This window comes from Mus caroli, chromosome 6 (assembly GCF_900094665.2).
Source record: "Mus caroli chromosome 6, CAROLI_EIJ_v1.1, whole genome shotgun sequence".
Classification (NCBI taxonomy): domain Eukaryota; kingdom Metazoa; phylum Chordata; class Mammalia; order Rodentia; family Muridae; genus Mus; species Mus caroli.
This window is the reverse complement of record NC_034575.1, coordinates 42,852,707-42,872,160: the sequence shown is the minus strand read 5'-3', so window position 1 is coordinate 42,872,160 and position 19,454 is coordinate 42,852,707. Positions and strand designations below refer to the sequence as shown.

At 51.2% G+C, this 19,454-nt stretch overlaps 1 protein-coding gene and 1 long non-coding RNA gene across 8 annotated transcripts; one reads left to right on the top strand and one right to left on the bottom strand.

Annotated features, from left to right (window-relative positions):
• Positions 1 to 97: 97 nt before the first annotated feature.
• Positions 98 to 18,405, top strand: Znf467 (zinc finger protein 467). Of its 6 annotated transcripts, none has more exons than XM_021164632.2 (5): positions 98 to 592; positions 2,471 to 2,546; positions 3,256 to 3,369; positions 3,934 to 4,047; positions 18,218 to 18,405. In XM_021164632.2, exons 2-5 carry the CDS (start codon positions 2,513 to 2,515, stop codon positions 18,295 to 18,297), a joined length of 342 nt encoding a protein of 113 aa, XP_021020291.1. In that variant the 5' UTR covers positions 98 to 592; positions 2,471 to 2,512; the 3' UTR covers positions 18,298 to 18,405. The 6 variants fall into 6 exon arrangements, with proteins under 6 accessions (XP_021020291.1, XP_021020292.1, XP_021020288.1 ...); XM_021164633.2 differs by lacking the exon at positions 18,218 to 18,405 and adding an exon at positions 6,751 to 6,824; XM_021164629.2 differs by lacking the exon at positions 18,218 to 18,405 and adding an exon at positions 6,654 to 9,445 and having other exon boundaries at positions 103 to 592.
• On the bottom strand, positions 2,795 to 12,472 carry LOC115031323. Of its 2 annotated transcripts, none has more exons than XR_003836945.1 (2): positions 12,281 to 12,472; positions 2,795 to 4,191 (listed from the first exon to the last, which is right to left on the bottom strand). It is a non-coding gene; the product is annotated as an uncharacterized LOC115031323 (long non-coding RNA). The 2 variants fall into 2 exon arrangements; XR_003836944.1 differs by lacking the exon at positions 12,281 to 12,472 and adding an exon at positions 7,511 to 7,599.
• Positions 18,406 to 19,454: the final 1,049 nt, after the last annotated feature.

Below are 19,454 nucleotides of genomic sequence, written 5' to 3'. Positions count from 1 at the left end.
AAGACAGCCATACACACATTGCTCTCCTCCCCAAACACGCCCCCTCCTCTCCCTGCTCCCCCCAACTCTTCACTACTACCACCACCACCCCGTTCCGCGCTCCACCTTTCTCCAGCTCCTCCCTCCTAGGCTGTGAGCACCCTCCCTTCTAGCCCGAGTGCCCTTCCTCCCTAGCCTCTTCTTCTCCTTCCTCTCCCCTCTGCCCTTCCTCGGTCCTAAGCTCCCACTTTCCATCTCCACACTCCGGGCATCTTGCCCTCAGACCGTCACCTGCACCCAAGCCCATTAGTGCACCCTCCCGCGGCGGGTCTCTCGAAGACCCTCCGCTTTAGCCTGTGCCCCGGAGCAGTGTTCCCGCTTCCCGGGTTCCTCCCCCCGATCACCCGCAACGCTGCCCCGCACCCTCTCCCTCCGCGTCTTTCCTTCCCCTCCCCGCGAAGTTTCAGGGCTGTCAGTCCCGGAGTCTTTCGGGCAGCCCGCACCCAAGCTGCAGGCAGCCGGCGCCATTGTGCAAACGGCCGCCCGGGACCGGAGGCCCGAGCGCCTGGGTCCCCGAAGCGGGCCGCGGCTCGTAGCCGCAGGAGCCCGCCAGGTAAGGACACCCGAGACTCCGGGGCAGGCGTCTCCGCCCGCCACCCAAACGGAGCTTTACAAGCCCTGCCGACCCACGGCAGGTGACAACCCCGAGGGAAGGGGCGCGCAGACGCGAGTGTGGGGGAGGGGTGCGGGGTCAGACCAGGAGGGAAGGGAGTCAGGAGGGAGGGTCCTGGCGCAGAGGGGGAGACTAGGAAACTGGAGGGGAGGGCAAGGACTCGGGGAGGCCCGGTGGGAGCAGGTGGGAAGAGGGCGGGAGGGGCCTGCGGGGAGGATCCCAAGGAGCCGGAGTAGGGTTCCTCGGGATAGAGGAAGGGTCCAGTGCGAAAGGGCAGGAAACGGGCTCAGGGATGGGGCTGGTCGGGAGCGAAGGACGCTGACAGGTGAGCCTAGAGCAGGGCAGGGGGCCGGGACCCGGAGTGACTCCGGAGCTCTAACAGGGGCGGGGATTGGGGGGAGTCTAGTCAGAAGGAAAACTCCGGAGAGGGCGTGAAGTCAGTGGGGAGCAGAAATGGGCAAGGGGGCTGCTGAGAGGGAGGTGTGTTGGGAAGAAAGGGGTATGGGGAGGGGCAGAGCGAGGGAGTAGGTCCAGAGACTGCGGGGTTAGCTTGGATTCCACCTCCCCCACCCCCCGAGATGGGGGGCGTGAGACCTGGAAGCTAGGGAGCGAACTAGGAGGGGGAGGGGAAGAACAAGGCTGGGGACCGGGAGGGGAGAGAAGCGGAGCCCAAGCTTGCAGGGTAGGCAGAGGGGGAAGGGAGGCGGGGGCCGCTGAGGGGGGAAGGAGAGCAGCGGGAGGGAGGGAAGCAGAGGGGAGGCTGGTGTGGGGGAGGGGGAGGGAACTGAGGAGAGGAAAGAAGGAAAAAAAACCCGAGTGGGGGAGGAGAGGGGAGGGGCAAGCGGATGGGGGAGAGCAGCTGAGAAGGGGAGGGCGGGAGTTGGGGGGGGGGAGGAAGGAAAAGAGGAGGGGGAAGGAAGGGAGGGAGTGTGCAGCCCGGGGAGGGGGTGGCGTGCGGAGAACTAGGCGGGCGGGCACAGGAGGAAGGGGGAGGGGAGCGCTGCCCAAGACTGCTGGTAGAGGAGGGTCGGGAGAGGCCGTAGCTGCTGAGGGCCGACTCGAAGGGGGCCCCTGGGGGTTGACCCGACGGGTGCGCGTAAGGGAGGAGCCAAAGGGGCGGGGCAGGAGGAGGAGCCCCAAAAGGCTGCCAGATTTGGTGGGGAGAGAGGGCGGAAGGCAGCGAGAGGGGAGGGGCAGAGGGAAGGCTGCCAGGGAAGGGGGAGGGGAGCCTGCTAAAGGAGGGGCAGAGAACCGGTTGGAAGTGGAGCTGAGAAGTGCAAAATTCGGGGAGTGCCCTGGCCTGGTGTGGGGGTTGTCCTCGCACGGTTAGTCCTATGGGGGTTGTGAGTCTTTGAGGTAGGGGTTTAGGGAGAGGAAGGCAGAGTCATTTACTACCTCTGCAATAGCCCTTGTTCACCTCCCCCCACCCCTGTATCCCTAAAGTGTTACTGGTCCTCCAGGGCTGGCTCTCATTTCACTAGCTACTGCCCTAGGGGCTGAAGGGTCCACGTGTAGCTTCCCTCTCCCCATCTTGGTCCAGAGAATTAAGTGGTCCCTGTACTTACCCTGGCAAAGACACAGTGGGTGGTGAGTGACTGCTGATGGTTTGGGGATGGTTTTGAAGACTTGACAGGTGGGGACCAGGGCTGATATCCATTGCCAAGCAGAGTTTGCAGGAGGCTCCATGTGATTGGGTATTCATCTTCAGAGGCCTCTGTTCCCTCACCTGTGCCTAGGGCTTCACTTTGGAGTTCTTGGGGATAGCTGAGACCTAGGTGGAGGCCATCAGGAAGAATCTGAACAGGGCTGTCTTTTTAGGGTCTGTGGCCTGATCACCTAGGAGAGCCACTCCTGGTGGCCATGAGAGAGACCCTGGAGGCCCTGAACTCCTTGGGTGAGTGGGGGACAAAGGAACCAGGAGGGTGGGCGTTCCTAGGCATCCGAAGTGTAGCAGTGTCTTCCCTCAGGGGTATACAACCCTGAGCCCCAGACCATGGCAGCCTGGAGAAGCAGACATCTTTTTAGGTCACCATTATGTATCTCAGTGACCAGACCAGGATGATAATACTAGATTGTATGTGTGCATGGGATTCACAGAGAACTGGAAGCTAAAAGCAAGCAAGCAAACAAACAAAAAACTCATTGCACTTACATATTTATTTATTGTGTTTATTATGTCTGCCTCATGTGTGGAGGTGAGAGAACAGTTTTTTTTTTTTTTTTTTTTTTGAGTTATCTGCTACCATGTGGGTTTTGAACCAAATGCAGATCATTAGGCACAGAGCAAGTACCTTTACCCACTGAGCCACCTCCCACCCCACCCCCCAGCACTGGAATTCTTCTTCCTCTTCTTTTTTTTTCCTATTTCAAACTATCCAATTTCTTTTCTTTTTTCTCCCCTCGATTAAAAGGGCTGAGCTTAATACCTGGCCAGACTGCTGGGGAGCTTGGGCAGTCCTTTATCCATACAGACAAGAGGTACCTTTCTTCCCAGACCGGCTGGGAAAATGCTCCATGTCTGGTACCAGTTCAATACTAGAAGCTTCACTTGAACTTCTGCCTATAACAGGATTCACTCTGAAGCTTCACTCTGCCTATAACAGGATTCTCAGTGGGACAGCCAGAGATGGCTCCCCAGAGTGAGCCCAGGGATGGGTTCAGTAATGCCCAGGAGAAGATGTCATCCAGAGGAGCGAGCACACTGCACTCCTGCTCAGGTAAGTGGGTACCATGGAGCGTGGCTCTGGAGAGAATATTCCTTCTTCCACAAGCCATCTGTTAAGCGCGTACTCTGCTGGAAGCTACTCCGGACGGTTGGAAAACCTTAGGCACTAAATAGACCTAGGCCCTTCCCTGTGAGGAGCCTAATCTTACAATGGGCAGCAGTCGGCCAACAAGAAATGTAAGCATGCTACAAATTGCAAGCCACCTTAGAAGACAGAAAGTGCTATAGGGGTGATAACAGCACAGTGAGAGGGACCAAGCGGCTGCAGGTAGGCCGAGGCAGGAATGCCTAAGGTGAGATCTAGCCTGGCTCCTTCCCATTCTCTTTCCTCACATGTTTTGCCTTGGAGTTTATAAAACACGTAGTCCAGAAATTCCTTACAATTATGGCTCCTGTCCACCCTTAGCGCCTGCTCTGGCTACCGGGAATCTGCCTTTGCTGGTATGATGTAGGACAGAGATCTTTGGGAAGTTCAGGCTTGCCTCCTAGAACCAATGGGGTTTGCTTTTCATATGTGATGTTTTTGGAGTCCTTGGGGCATCCTCTTCTCTTTTAGGGCATGAGACTCCTAGCCAGAAAGAAGGCATCCACACAGAACAAGCTGAAGCTCCTTGTATAGGCAGCCAGGCCAGTACCCCGCAGAAGGCCGAACCTGCAGGCTCTGTCCCAGGTGAGTCTTCCTGATGCTCTGAGGATCAGGCGAAAGGAACAGGGTCCAAACTAACTCCGCGGCTTCTCTCTGAGGAGATAGCTGTGTCTCAGGCCCTCTCCCTTTTCCTCTGTAGTACATCAGCGCTCACAAGGAGTTTCACATCTGTAGACAGTGGAATGGGAGAAGCAGGTATCAGAAGTGCATCTCCCTTCTGGAAGTCCCAACTCCCCTCATCATCCCCTCTCCCCCATTCATGTATGCTGTTGTTCTCTTGGATTATAATTGCCACAAAGATACAGGGTGTTCATCAGTATGTTTACTGCCGCTACCCTGCATGCCCCTTTCCCCAAATCTTGCTGATCTTCATGATACCAAGGGCCCCCAATCTGTAGCACACACGTGTGTGCAAACATACACACAGACACACACACACTTCTTCCATTCATCACCACTTGCTTGAATAGCATCACTGACTCAAGAAAGGTTTACTGAGTGCATACTGCACAAAGGTGTTGAGTACGGCAGGGAAAGACAGGGCACCTAGCTGCACAGCCCTTGCTCTGCACTAACCTGCTGAATGTTCTGGGGCGGGATGCTGTCTTCCCTCCAGGGGTCTTTTGTTCACCTGTCTTCAGGGTGACAGTAACATCATGGCTAGTGTGAAGCTTTGTGATGCTACATGCACACTGCCTAATCCCTAGTTGGCCTCAAACAAATGGCCGGAGAGCTGATTTTAGAATTCAAGATGTCTGCCATCCAGAAGTTAAACCAGAGCTGGGCTGCTGTTACTATGAGGCAGGGCAAATAATTAAACCAACAATACATAGCCACAGGTTCATGGAAGCTAATATTAACGGTAATTGCTATAGGGGTTTATGGTAAAGGATCTTTATGTGCTAGGCATGTCAGAATGTTGCTTGGTGTGCTGCAATGTGAGAGGAACATGGATTTCAGCTGCTGTAAGTGGGGTGGAGGAGGGGACGACATTCTTGGCTGAGAAAGGACTTCCAGGCAGGAAGCAGGAAAGGTGATCTGTGACAGGTTGGGGAGCAGCATAGTGAAGGACAAAGCTTCACACCTGCACGAAAAGGGGGGCCCCCTCGTGAAACCAGAAGCTGTTGCTGATTCTTGAGTAGAGGAGTGGCATGCAGAGGAGGGAAGTGACGTGACGTGACGTCACGTCAGAGGCCGAGCAGACAGTGATATGGGAACCAGTGTGTTAGAAAATGGGAGTGAATGTAATCTGTGTAATATGATCAAGGCTCAGGCTATGACAGGCTTTCAGGGCCAGGCAGCACTCAGATCTGTGGCTCAAATGTTCCCAGACAAGATTCACTGGGGGGTGGGGGTGGGAGTGGGTGGAGTGGGGGAGGGGGAGGAGGGCTGTAAAGGAGGAGAACAGATTCCTCTGCATGCATGGATGCATTTTGTGAGGATTCCCTCGGAACTTGAATCTGCCCTTGGGCTGAGGCTCCCCGTGAGGCCTCACCCTGCCTTTCTCAGTGGCTGAACACTCACCAAGTCTCCCTGCCCCCAGCCTGTAAACCCCAGTCTTGTCTTCTCTCCCTTAACTCTTCCTTTGATCCTGACAACTCCAGCTTCTTCTTTGCCAGGGAGGTAGTGGTGGTGGGGGTCTCTGTATAACCTTGGCTGTCCTGGAACTTGTTCTGTAGACAAGGCTGGCCCAGAACTCAGAGATCCACCTGCTTCTGCCTCCCAAGTGCAGTTTCTTTCTTTCTTTCTTCCTTCCTTCCTTCCTTCCTTCCTTCCTTCCTTCCTTCCTTCCTTCCTCTCTCTCTCTCTCTCTCTCTCTCTCTCTCTCTCAATCTCTTTCTTTCTTTCTTTCTTTCTTTCTTTCTTTCTTTCTTTCTTTCTTTCTTTCGAGACAAGGTTTCATTGTGTAGCCTTGGCTGTCCTGGAACTCACTCTGTAGACCAGGATGGCCTCGAACTCAGAAATCCACCTGACTGCCTCTGCCTCCCAAATGCTGGGATTAAAGGCGTGCGCCACCACCGCCCTGCTTGCTTCTTTCTTAATGGGACTTCCCAGTCCTGTAGAGCAGGTGGAAGGGAGCTGAATAGTGGTTCCAAAGAGATGGAGCAGTAGAGGGAGCATTTGAGAAGGCAGGACAGAGCACAGGGGTGCTCTGGCATTTAGGGAGGAAGCAGAGGGAGAGGCACCAAGGTTTCAAGGCCATCCAGCCTCCTATGGTTAAAGTTGGCTGGGAATAGGTCTTCGAAGGCCAGGCATTTGTTGACACTATAGCCAGTTTGAAGGACACTCACCCAAGAAGGGCCAAGATGATAGCAGGCATCTTCCACAGGGAAGGAAGCTCAGAAGTATGCATCAGCCCTGTTCTGGAGGGAGCAGGGGGAAGGGTGACTACTAAGGAGTCAAGGGAGGGTTCCTGGGGGAGGGGGAGGAGCTGGCCAGCCTGGGAGAAAAGCCCCCAGGGAGGCCAAGTTGGCCAGCAGCTTTGGCTGCATAGGGAACAGAAAGAATGAAAGGACTTTGGGGTTTACTGATTCCCAGGAAGCTTTGAGTGGAGGAGTGAGTCTACTGGCAAATGTACCCATGGATGGGCTTTCACACAATTCCTTTTTTTCCCCCTTGTGACTGCTCAGGGGAGGAATGGATGATTCGGAAGGTGAAGGTAGAGGATGAGGATCAGGAGGCAGAGGAGGAGGTGGAATGGCCCCAGCATCTCTCCTTCCTTCCCAGTCCTTTTCCCACTCCTGACTTGGGTCAGTTGGCTGTTGCGTACAAACTGGAGCCAGGGACTCCGGGAGCACTAGGTGGAATCGCGCTGTCGGGGTGGGCCCCGATCCCTGAGAAGCCTTATGGCTGCGAGGAATGCGAGCGGCGTTTCCGGGATCAGCTAACTCTGCGGCTGCACCAGAGGTTGCACCGGGGTGAGGGTCCTTGTGCCTGCCCGGACTGTGGCCGCAGCTTCACGCAGCGTGCTCATATGCTCCTGCACCAACGCAGCCATCGCGGAGAGCGTCCCTTCCCATGCTCAGAGTGCGACAAGCGCTTCAGCAAGAAGGCCCACCTGACCCGCCACCTGCGCACGCACACTGGCGAGCGTCCCTACCCGTGCGCTGAGTGCGGCAAACGCTTCAGCCAGAAGATTCACCTAGGCTCGCATCAGAAGACCCACACCGGAGAGCGGCCCTTTCCCTGCACCGAATGCGAGAAGCGTTTCCGCAAGAAGACGCACCTGATCCGCCACCAGCGTATCCACACCGGCGAGAGGCCCTACCAGTGCACCCAGTGCACGCGCAGCTTCACACACAAGCAACACCTGGTGCGGCACCAGAGGGTTCACGATGCTGCTAGCCGCACCCGGTCCTCTCCAGACATTCCTGTTGCTCCCCACTCCCCCACCGCGTCTCTTGCACCGTCCCCTCCTGGGCCCAAGCCTTTCGCTTGTTCCCACTGCGGGCAGAGCTTCGGCTGGAAAAAGAACCTCGCTACGCACCAGAGTCTGCATCTCACCGAGGGTCGTCCTTTTGGGTGCGATGAATGTGCACTCGGCACCAACGTGGACCCCGCCGCCGAGCCCTCGGCCTGCACTCCCCATGCGCCTGACTGTGGACCGGGTTCGGGGCCCGCGGCACCCCCGCGCATCACCTCCAGCGAGCGCTCCTTCTTCTGCCCCGACTGCGGGCGAGGCTTTGCCCACGGGCAGCACCTGGCCCGTCACCGGCGGGTGCACACGGGCGAAAGGCCATTTGCCTGTGCTCAGTGTGGCCGCCGCTTCGGCTCACGACCCAATCTAGTCGCCCACTCCCGGGCCCATAGCGGCGCCAGACCTTTTGCCTGTGCGCAGTGTGGCCGTCGCTTCAGTCGCAAATCTCATCTGGGCCGCCACCAGGCAGTGCACACTGGCAGTCGCCCCCACGCCTGCGCCGTCTGCGCCCGCTGCTTCAGCTCTAAAACCAATCTGGTCCGCCATCAGGCAATCCATACAGGTTCCCGCCCCTTTTCCTGCCCTCAGTGCGCCAAGAGCTTCAGCCGCAAGACCCATCTGGTGCGGCACCAACGCATCCATGGGGACGCGGCCCTCCCTGCCCCAGCCTCGAACCTCTCTGCTCCAGCCTGGTCCAATCCCTCCGAGGGGGTACCACCTCCAATCTTTTTCTAAGCGAAGTTCTGACCCTCATCCTGCCTTTCCCGACAGATTTGGGAGACTCATGTCTGGAGACTTAGTGGGTTTTCAACATTCACACCTAGGTTGCTGCCAAAGCACCAGGACACTTGGGTCATTTCTTTAATTGTCCTTTCTTTAATGTTAGTTGAGACGTCCGGAAAAACTTAGCTCTTGTCAGTTGTGACAACACACAGAGACTATCCTTGCAGATACCACACCGAGAAACAGACATTTATGGGGATCAGCCAGGTCAAGGGGAGATTGGCTGAGCGAGAGACCTCTAAATAGAGGATAAGAATAGTTATTTATGTACTTGAAGTTCATTAAAGTTCAAAGCTGAGGTTCTGGAGCTGTTAACTGAGCCACTGAAGGAAAAACCTGACTCTTTATTCGCTGCCACTTCCATCCACAGGAAAAAAGACCTTTTCTGTCAGTCTAGGGACGTAAACTTAGCTAGGAGGTTCTTCCCAACCGAAGTGCAAGATGCACACGGGCCAAACAACTACCATGGTCCCGCAAGTGCTCGTGTGCATGTGCGTGTGTGTGACAGAAATTTGGCTCGGAAGGAGTAGGTGAGGACCAGAGGGGACAGGCTGCTCTTGGGCGCTTTCTGGGGACCAGCACTGTTACTCTAGGTGCTGCTGCGGCTCCATACCACCTGTTTCCAGCCCTTCAAGAGGCTTCCCAGAAGCGTCCTTACCTGTACCTGCCTAGGAGGTACAGAAGGAGGCAGCGCGTGAACAGGCCATAAAGGTGGTTTGTGTATCACTTTCCCACCAGTTGTCTCCTTTTGAGGACTGCTTGCTGCAGGCACTGCAACTGTACACCCCGCTGTGACTGAAGCACAGGGGCTGGGCTGCCTGACAGTGAAGGAGCAGTTGGGGCATGGGGTGTGAGTTTAGAGAGAACTATTTTGGGTTCAACCTCACAGAGGACTTGGAGGGAATCCTTTACTCTCCTGGAACTTCAATTTCTCATTAAAACGAGAGCTGGTGTTGATGAAAGCTGAGAGTACTTAACAACAAAAATACCCAAGGCAATGGTCTCCTGGGTGCTAAGCACTGGGAAGGGTCAGGAGCCATCACAGCTTAAGTAGGTTTCCTGGTTTGTGTTACTGTTGCTGGGATAAAATACTGACCTTGACTTTCCAAGGGTGGCTTTCACGTCTACATTGACGCCCCCGGAGTGATAGTCAGCGTTTTCTTTGCTGTTCATTGTTGAACCAATAAAGTCTGTGAACCTTTAAAAAAATACTGACCTTGAGCAGGAGAGAGTTATGTGTTTTATACTTTGAAGTCAGAGTCCATTATTCATGGAAGTCAGGGTAAGAACTGAAGCAGAGACCTATTGGCTTGTTTTCATCACTTGTTCAGTTTGTTTCCTTAAAATACCACCTGCCTAGGGGTGGCACTGCCTACAGAGGCTGCCCCTCCCACATCAACCACTAATTAAAAAAATGCCCGCACAGGCCAGTCTAATGGATTGTGTCAATTGAGGTTCCTTCTTGCCAGATGACTGTAGCTTTGTCAAGTTGGCAACAAAACAGAACCAACACATAGCCAACATATAGTGGTCTCCTTGAGGGCAGGGTAGGGGCCAACAGGCCAAGCATAGTCAAGGGAGGCTGACAGGCTGCCACTTCTGAAGCCATGCCTGAAGAAACGGCAGGGGAAATGTGGGTGGGAGGTTGAATGGAAGTAGGAGGCCCAAGTTGGATCCAATCCAAGATCCAGAGAGCTGCAGTCCCCAACCCAAGCAAGGGAAGAGAAGAGAAGCTGGAACTGGCTTGAGAACCAGAAAGGCTGTGGGCACTCCAGTGTACAGTAGTTCCTACTGTGTCTAAGAGAGTGGGGTCAGCAGGGTGAAAACGTGTTTATATTCCAACACTTTAGGAGGACTGGCTGGAGACTTGTGCATCAGTCACCCATCAGTCACGTGGTGGGGCTCTTGGACTATGGATGTGTCAGAGAAGATGGAGAAGTGTTGAATTCAAAAAACACTAGTCAGATGGTACAGGACTTGCTACGAAGCATGGTAGAACCACTGGGGCCTGACATCTGCTTAGCTGGCTAACAGCAGCCTTCCCCTGAGAAGCGTCCACAGGTTGGGGGAGCACATTTGTGCTGGGAGAGCAGTCCTTTTGTAGCTTCTGAGGTTGACTTGTAGAAAGTACAGAGCTCAGGATAAGTCGAGCTGAAGACGGGTGGTCTGAGAACTATCTGCATTCTGGAAACTATTAGGTATTAGGTGCCTACCTTTCAGAGTAAGTATGGAGTGAAAAAGGGAAGCCTTGGACCAGGCGCTGGTGTGGAACACAAGCAATGAGGGAAGGATCCTGAGAGAAAGCTGCAAAGACTAGTCCCCAGAGAATAGAGAAGAAGACCCTGAGAGGAGGTGACAGGGATCCCTGGATAACACTTTCAGGAAGGAAGAAGCAGCTGAAGGCTGGGGGGGAGGGATGCGGGGGAGGGGCTGGGGGGGAGGGAGGAGAGTACATGAACCCAGGGTCTCATGCCAAGGCGATGGTACACAGCATCTGAGTGGTTGGGTGAGTTCCAGTTGCAAAGGTGAACCACAAAAGCAAAGTCCATGAGCAGGAATGAGCAGGAGTGAGACCTGGACATTGGTGAGGGACAGTGGGAAGCCCCTTTCACTGTAAGGCCAAGGGCATGAATGTGTGTAAGGTTTTTTTTCCTGGCTAAGATTGAGTGGGTGACTGTTGACAACTGTGGGCAGGGCTGTAAAACAGCACTCCTACCGCTGCTCCCTGCCTGCTGCCCGCTATTGAAATCCCCGCCACTCTGCTGCCCCAAAACACAGCTCAGCTTCCCTCTGAAGTTGCCCACCTGGCCTCTAGGGCACTGAGCTTGAAGGACCCGCTGAAAGGCTATTGCATGGACTGTTTGGCTCACACACATGACATTCACCCACTGCTTCCCTTCTCCAAACATTCTGGGATTCTTGTGTAAGAACAGCGTTTTGATCCTTCAGCATTATTTGATGAGCGCTACCACGTGCCTGGGATTTCACATTCTCTTGAAGATTCACCACCTGTCAAATCCTTGTCCTTTGAGCTTGTTTGCAAATAGTTGAACGTCATTTAGTGTCAAGCCTAGCGGTCAAAACAAATGACAAGTGCTCAGAACCAAGTGAGCAAGACTGACCAGCCGGTGTGGGGCTGTCAGCTCAGCCCCTCTGTGGGCTGAGGCGGGAGAATCAGAAGGGCAAAGCTAACCTGGGCTACAGAGTGAGTTCAAGCCTAGCTTAGAGAACCTAGTGACAGGTTGAGGTCAGGTGGGGGGTGGAGGGTACCTGGCAAGATGACTCAGCATGCCTGCTCTGAGCCTGTATTCCATCCCAGAGACCCACTGACTGCTCCAGGTTGTCCCCTGACCTCCACACATACATTGTGGTATGCGTATGCACAAACTGAATAAATAAAAATAATTTTGAAAGGGAAAGTTCTGGGTTTGTAACTTGGTGGCAAGCACTTGTCCGAAATATGCAAGGCCATGTGGTCGATTCCTATGCCTCCTCTGCCCAGGATCTGAGTGAAAGGCAGGGGCTTTGAAGACTGCTGCAAGGAGGAGCTCTAGATTCAGCCAGAGGTGTTCTTATTAAAATTAATACACACTTCTGTTTCTCCAGGTGGGACCCAAGTTGTGAGCTATCCCCAGTACTGGTATGCAAAACAAAACAAAACAAAACAAAGCAAAAAAACCAAAAAACCTCTAAGAACTAAAATGTAAATTATATGTATTTATTTATCTATGAATGTTTCATTGATGATGAGATGTTTCACGAATTAGCCAAAATGTATTTAGTTTTCCCCCAAATCCTGTTCCACAGAAAGATTATCTGTAGTAAACAGTTTTGAAGCAGACAGTCTGTAGTCCCAGTATGTAATACAGACATGTATAGCTCATGCTGCCTGCCTGTGAGGAACTTACAGTCTGACTGGAGATGAAACGTGAATGCCCACAGACAGAGGAGGAAGGCTCTGCTTGTTCCTGCTGTTGCCCCTTCATCTGAAGGAGTCGGAGTCAGGGGAGGATCTGGTCTGTTTTCAACAAAACACGCAGCCCTTGCATTGCTTACCCATGACAGCTGTTCAGATACCGGGAACGCTGCTTCTCACCCCCTTCTTCTCTCATTTTCTTCTACACGCTGCCTTGCTTGGGGAACAATCAGTGATCAAGAGACTATTTGGCAAGGGCAAGCAAAGTGAGTGGACATTAGCAGCAGCTAATCCAGGCTCTAGTGAAATCTGCCAATCACGTGACCCATGACACAGGAATCTTGCTTGTGGCGGAGTCTCTGGTGTCTTCTTCCTCTGTCTGCAGGGGTGGACACTGAGAGCTGCTGGTCAGAGGGACCTGCCAAACATGCTGCAAATCTCAAGTCAGAGAGAGTCTAGGTGTGTCTCTGACCGGCTCAGACAAGCAAGTAGAGACTCTGGCATTTTAATCCTTTGAGCTTGCAAATCCACCCAGCCCTGTGCAAACATTGTAGGAAACAGCACAAGCCCTTGATCTCATGAATTTGATTCTTCAGATGTAAGGCAAGCTTTGTCCTGTGGATGGCACTTAATGCTGAGTGTTCTGGGAGATGGTAAAGAATTAAGAGTCATGGTCCCAGACTCACAAACTTGAACCTGAGCCAAAAGAGAAAGCTGGGGCCTCACAACATGCCCATTACGGCTGGGCAGGCACAGGTATTGCAACCTATTCATGACCAAAGGGCAGAGAAAGGGTGTAGGCTGGAGAAGTCAGGGATGTTTCTGGAGAGGAGTGTGCCCTGGCTCAAGAAGAGGGCTAGGATCAGCCAAAAAGCCATTGTAAGGGGGAGCAGGGGCCACAGGAAACCAGTTTTATGTAACTCTAAGGCAGTGGTAAGACCTGCTTATCCCTCTCAGGGTAGGTTCAGAGAAATCCCACCTCTTCTGAAATTATTGATATTCCAGCTGATGGATATTGCCTTAGTTAGGGTTTTATTGCTGTGATGAAACACCACGATCACAGCAAGGAGGAAAGGGTTTATTTGGCTTATGCTTCCATATCACTGTTTATCATCAAAGGAATTCAGGACAGGAACTCAAACAGGGCAGGAACCTGGAGGCAGGGGTTAATGCAGAGGCCATGGGAGGGAGCTACTGACTGGCTTGTTCTCCATGGCTTGCTCAGCCTGCTTTCTTGTAGAACCCAGGATGACCTGTGAAGGCATGGTACCCACAATGGGCTGGGCCCTCCCTTATTGATCACTAATTAAGAAAATGTCTTACAGCTGGATCTTATAGAGGGATTTTCTTAATTGGGGCTTCCTCTCTCTGTTGACTCTAGCTTGTGTCAAGTTGACATAAAACTAGATAGTATAGTTAGAAGTTACTAACCATTCATCGTTATATAAATGTCATACCATACTCTACATACATGTGGTCACTGGTGTCAGTTGAGAAAACAGTGACTCCATAGTCTCTCTCCATCTGGCAACTTCCCACAACCAACGTTCTATTTTCTCTATGACTTTGACCATTAAGACTCTCCCATAAGCTGAATCATTTAATATTTGTCTGGCTTATTTCTGTTAGTAAAAAATCTTCAAGGGTCATATATATGGTAGCACATACCAGAATTTCCTTTATAAATTCCTTTTTTAAAAAAGTTAAATGCATTGTATGTGTACCACTGTGGGACAAGTGGACCGTGCCACCAGACAGAAGACCTGGTAAGGTTGAAGCAGGTTCAAAACTCTGGGAAGTCTCATAATTGAAAATGGCAGGCATTAGAACCAGCTCCCGACCAGGGTCTATCTGTCCTAACACATAATGATACACCCCATTGAGAGGACTATGACAACCAGTCATGGTCATGTAGCATAAAAACCTAGAGTTCTCCATGCTAATGAGGTATCTAGATAGGCTTCAAGTGTTTAGCCAATGAGCTTCCCTCCTGGGCATCTCTTCTTGCAAAAGGTATTTAATCCCTGGTTCACCCTGAGTAAGATGAATGCTTAACATCCTCCATAAATAAAGTAGTTTGGACAAGCAAGGACCCTCTTCTTCATCAAGGATCCCCAAGGGAAGGAGGAGGGTCTGCCTCATAAAGAGCCACCACCTAAATCCCCTGGAGAAGGCCTCTCTGCTAGCTCCTTCCTACTTTCTCAACACTCACTTGAAGCCAGTCCTGATTTCCTGTCTGGTGCATAGGGGAAGCACAGACCCTCAGACCCCTGTTCCCAACTCCTCTCGGTCCCCAGAGGTATCTGGGTACACAGGAGGCTGGGAACCACCCTTCTCAACTCCTCTCAGTCCCCAGGCGTCTGAGTACACAGGAGATTGAGAACTACAGCATCTGTCCCAGCCCCTGCTGTTTCTCACCTGGAAAAACACAGGTTGGAAGCCCCTATCTTGGATTGTGCTCTGCCTTACCTGAGGAACACACTGGTGGCACTGTGGCATCCCAGTGGTGAGACAGACACGAATACCACAGTACTTGAGGAAGTCTGTTCTCTCCTTCCACCATGTGGGTATTGAGTATCACACAGCAAATACCTTAACCTACTGGGCCATCTTACAGGGACAACATTATTTTATTTTATTTTATTTTATTTTATTTTAATTTTAGTCTTTTAATATGAGTTTGAACACCCTTTTCTTCCTTTTAAAGGCTGAATAATATTCCACTGTGTGTCTACAGTTTTGTTTCTCTATTCACCTCATTGGTACAGGTTGTTGCTACCCAGTGGCTCTTGTGAATGATGCTGTACCCCGTGGTAGAGAGCATTTTCACATTCCTGGGCTCTGTAAACTTGGAATCATAGATGGACCCAGCAGCTGAATATGTAAGAGGTGACTGGGGAAAAGAATAAAAAGGGATGGATTCTGCCTGGATGGTCGGGAGGCATCTCTGAGAAGATGAATCAAGTTGACAGGAATATCATCAGTGTTGTGGTCTGGGCCTCCAGCCATCCGGGCAGCATGGTTCTACACACCCAGAGTATTCACCGTCTGTCTCCCGGGAAAGAAAAGAAGAGGAGAGCATCCTCCCCCATGCCCAAGATTATGAAAACTCTCATAGCAAGGAATGCACTGCATTTGGGTCTCAGTGGCAAATGTTCCAGGAGCCACTGACAGTTTCAAGGACATGCTACTGCAGTCTATGATGAACTGTGGAAGACACAATTTAAAACATCCAGCAATGAATAAGCTGGATAAAGCCCAGTTTTCATGGAAAGAATATTGTAGGACATGCTGAATAAAGGCACTTCGGTTAGGAAACAAGTGTCCCAGCAGATGACCCAAAGGGAGACCATCTGTGTGACAGGCAGGACTTAGAGAATGCATGAGGGTGGGAGAAGACCCCCAGGATGCTTTGCATCAGACAGGTGATACCATTCAGGCCCTGCCTCATACATAGCCTGGTATCTGAGAGCAACTTGGGAACTTTCCAGTCTTTTAATGTTGCCTTCTTCTGCCCCTACCATCCATACCCACATTCACACACAAAGTGGGGGATAGTCTGTGCCCAGAACCCTTCACCAAAGGTGCCATTCTCCTTTCTGTAGTCTTGTTACTAGAGTACCAGGGTCTAGGAGGCACCAAATGACAAAGCAGCTCCTGTCTTGTTGGATTGGAGGTTGTAAGACTGAGGCCGAGGTGCTGGCAGGACCTCAAGCCCTCTGCTTGGAGTGAAGGATGGAGATGCTGGTCTCTGCCTCTATCCTAGCTGCCCCTTCACTGGTGGATGCTTCTCCATCTCTCCTTCTGACCTCATACGACTTCCCAAGCCATCATTCTGTGGGCATCTGTGTCTTCTCATCTTAAGAACACAGATCCTATTGGATTAGTCCCAATCTAATGACTTCATCTTAATTTGATTACCTTTACAAAGGCACAAATACATGACTAGATACATGACCACAGAGTTGTAGGAAAGCCTGAAATGAAAGCTCCAGGTGCCTGGAGCCTGGGAGTTGGCTCTGGAGGTCATATCACTCAAAACATCTGCTACAGGGCAGAAGGACATTTTTGCCTGTACAAGTGATTTTGCTTGCTTTATTTTTGAGTCTCACTATGTAGCCCTGGCTTGCCCAGAGCTCACTATGTAAACTAGGCTGCCTTCCATCTCAGAAAGATCCACCTGCCTCAGCCTTCATCTAGGAGAGACTTCATTTCAGCCCTAAGGCCATGTATCTGGAAATTGTGCCTTTACAAAGGCAATCAAACTAATTCGTTCCACCAATTTCTGGGTGGAATGAAAGGTGCGTGCCACCATACCTAGCCTTTGCTTGCAATTTTATGAACCCCAGGGGCCTCAGACAGACTCTTCCTCTGTTCTCTAGGGGAACTCACTTATGTTTACGTACTTATTGACCCTTGAGATTTAGCTGTCAACGAAGCAGGGTTGGAGACCATTACACTCTTCTATGGATGAACAGTATCTTGTGCTTTCTGGAGCAGCCATTGTGGGAGGGGCTGGAGGAGTGTCTCTAGGGAAGAGCTGTGGAACCCTCCCTGGGGAGAGGTGGGAGTGCATGACAAGAGCCAGAGGGGTGGAACAGTGGCCAGATGTGGGAGGTGGAGGTCCCACGAAGCTGAAGATTTGAGCTGCTGGATCTGTACAGGCTGCATAGGAGACAGGGGGAGCAGATTAAGCCAACCACCCAACTGAAGACAGAGCCTTTAGGCTTGGGATTAGGTCAGCCTCGGGGCAGGGGATCTTCCTGGTCAACTACAGGACACTGGTTTATGTAACAGGTTTATGTAATACTGTTATGTAATGTCATTAGAGGCATTGCAAATTGTATTCTACTTGAGGCTCTGCAGAAGCCAGACCAGGGATCCCTTCCAACCCTGCAAGACAGGCCCTGGGGGTCTGAGCCCTCTTTCTCTACCAGGATTTCTGTCCAGGACTCCCTTCCCATGGTCTTCAGGGTCTTCCCACAGGATATGGATTTTAGACAGATGAGGCCAACTCCATCCTGAGGATCCCTGGGATCTTTCCTCTGCAGAACAACCCACAGGCCCACTCAGATGCCTCCCCTGCCCCAACCCTCACATTTGTACTCCCAATGCTGTCACCCTGGGAATGTTCTAGAACATGGGTCTCTAAACTTTTGTGGACCACTATATATTTTTAAATGTTTATTAATTATGTATTAATTAATCACAATTAATGCATAATAATTGTACATACTGTTGGTGTTGGAGTGGGTGGTTCACTGCTCTGCATTCAGTTCCACGGGGCTCAGCTTCCTCACGTGAAAGAAAACATGCAGCAGTGCCCTTCTGTTTCCATTCCTTTCACTCAACGCCTTCCAGTAGCAAATGGCAATACTTCACTTCTCCTTGAGGCTGAATAATATTCCCTGTGTACATAGACTACATGTTCCTTACCCATGATTCAGTCAGTGGGCACCTAGGCTTTTTTTTTTTTTTAAATATGGTGCCATGATAAACATGGATGCTTCTTTCAAAATAACGTGTTGAAGTAAGATTGTGTATAAATTCAGAGCCCATTATCCACTCTTAATCATATCCATGTGCCCTCATGGGTTCTCAGGGCTGTTGAAAGAATCTCTGTTCTCATGCTACGTACAAGACAATTTGGGCTTAGAGAAGGTGAGATGATTCCACAGGGCCGCAGGTGGGAGGAAGGGCATGGTGAGTCCACAGTGTGGTAGCACAGGTACTGTTTACAGGTTTCTGGCTCCCAATGTGACTTGTGCCTACCACAACAGAGCCCAAAAGGAATTCTGGAACAGGTGGGTGTGCACAAGTTTCTGCCTGATACCATTGAGACTGCTCAGTGACAAGAGAAGAGGGCTAGGTCTCCATGGCCTCTCGCTTGTTCTCTGCTTCTTCTCTACCAGGACACATGGTATAAGAGGACAGGGGTTATGAAAGGAGAAAGAAATATCTTATTGAATCATTCATTTTTCACCTGGAAAGGGACCTTGGTGTGTCTGGATGCTGTTGGAATGCTAACCTTTTATGTTCTAAGAGGCTCTGATGAAGTTCTGTCTCTGTCCTGGCAGGAGACCACATGAAGTTCCACTGTTCTCTGATGAGGAAACATCAGATGTCTCCTGATGCCTGCTCTTCAGTTTCTGTCTAGCTGAGACACAACAAATGATTGCCCTCTTCGTTTTGAATTGCTATAAAAGCATGCCTGGGTCTGAGTAATTTTTAATAAATGCAAATGTATTTGGCTCATGGTTCTGTAGACTGAAAGTCCTTTAGCCCAGTTAAATTTATATAAAATGTTGATTGTCACAGCAGCTCAACTAGTGAAGACAAAAAAGCAAATGTTGATTCAATAAATCCGTGGGAAGGCTTGTTTGGCAAAGCAGGATGGAATGAGAGGTTTATGAGGTGGTTCCCATGGGAGAACAAGAAGCAAGCAAGCCCAGAAGGAAAGAAAAGGCATCTGAGCGATACAGTGACTCCCTGAAAAGTAAGTCGGGGATCAGAGGACAGAGTCATGTAGGTGGGGTCTCACACCTCTATGCACAAAGTCTCAGCAGGGAGTTCTGAGGCAAAGATGGCTTGTCAGATGAGTCTAACGAAGGGGCACCAAGCCTAGTCCTCTCTTATGCTCAGATAGGGCTGGTACTCCTTAGGAAGAGCATGGCCTGTGCTGATGAATCCTGAATGAAGACCAGTGACTGCAGACAACTAGCCACGGCTTTCTTGAACAGAGCAGTTCAGGGTTTAGATGAGAAATTCAAGGGTGACATCTCCAGTTCCCACAGGAATGTAGACCTCTGACTCAGCCTTGGGAATACCAAGAATCTGTGGTTATTTCATTTAATCCCAAGATACCCTCCATCTCTCTTCCCACTTTATTCTTGGGTCAGTTCTCACTGAAGACCAGCTTCTCCATGTGATAAAAAATATGGTCAATAACAGCTCTCAGGATTTGCTGTTTATGAGGTGTTATGACTTTTGCTAACCAAGAGAGTAATGTACATACTCCATGATTTAAAGTTCCTGACCTTGAAGAAGGTATCTCAGCTGTTCTCTGTCTCTGACTCTCTGATTCTGTCTTTCTGTCTGTCTGTCTGTCTCTCTGCCTGTCTCTCTGCCTGTCTCTCTGTCTCTCTGTCTCTGTCTCTGTCTCTGTCTCTCTCTCTCTCGTTTCTTTTTGAGATAGGGTCTCTTTGTCTGTAGCCCTGACTGTTCTGGAACTCACTCTGTAGACCAGGGTGGCCTGGAATTCACAAAGATCCACCTACTTCTGCCTCCCGAGTACTGTGATTAAAGGTGTGTGCC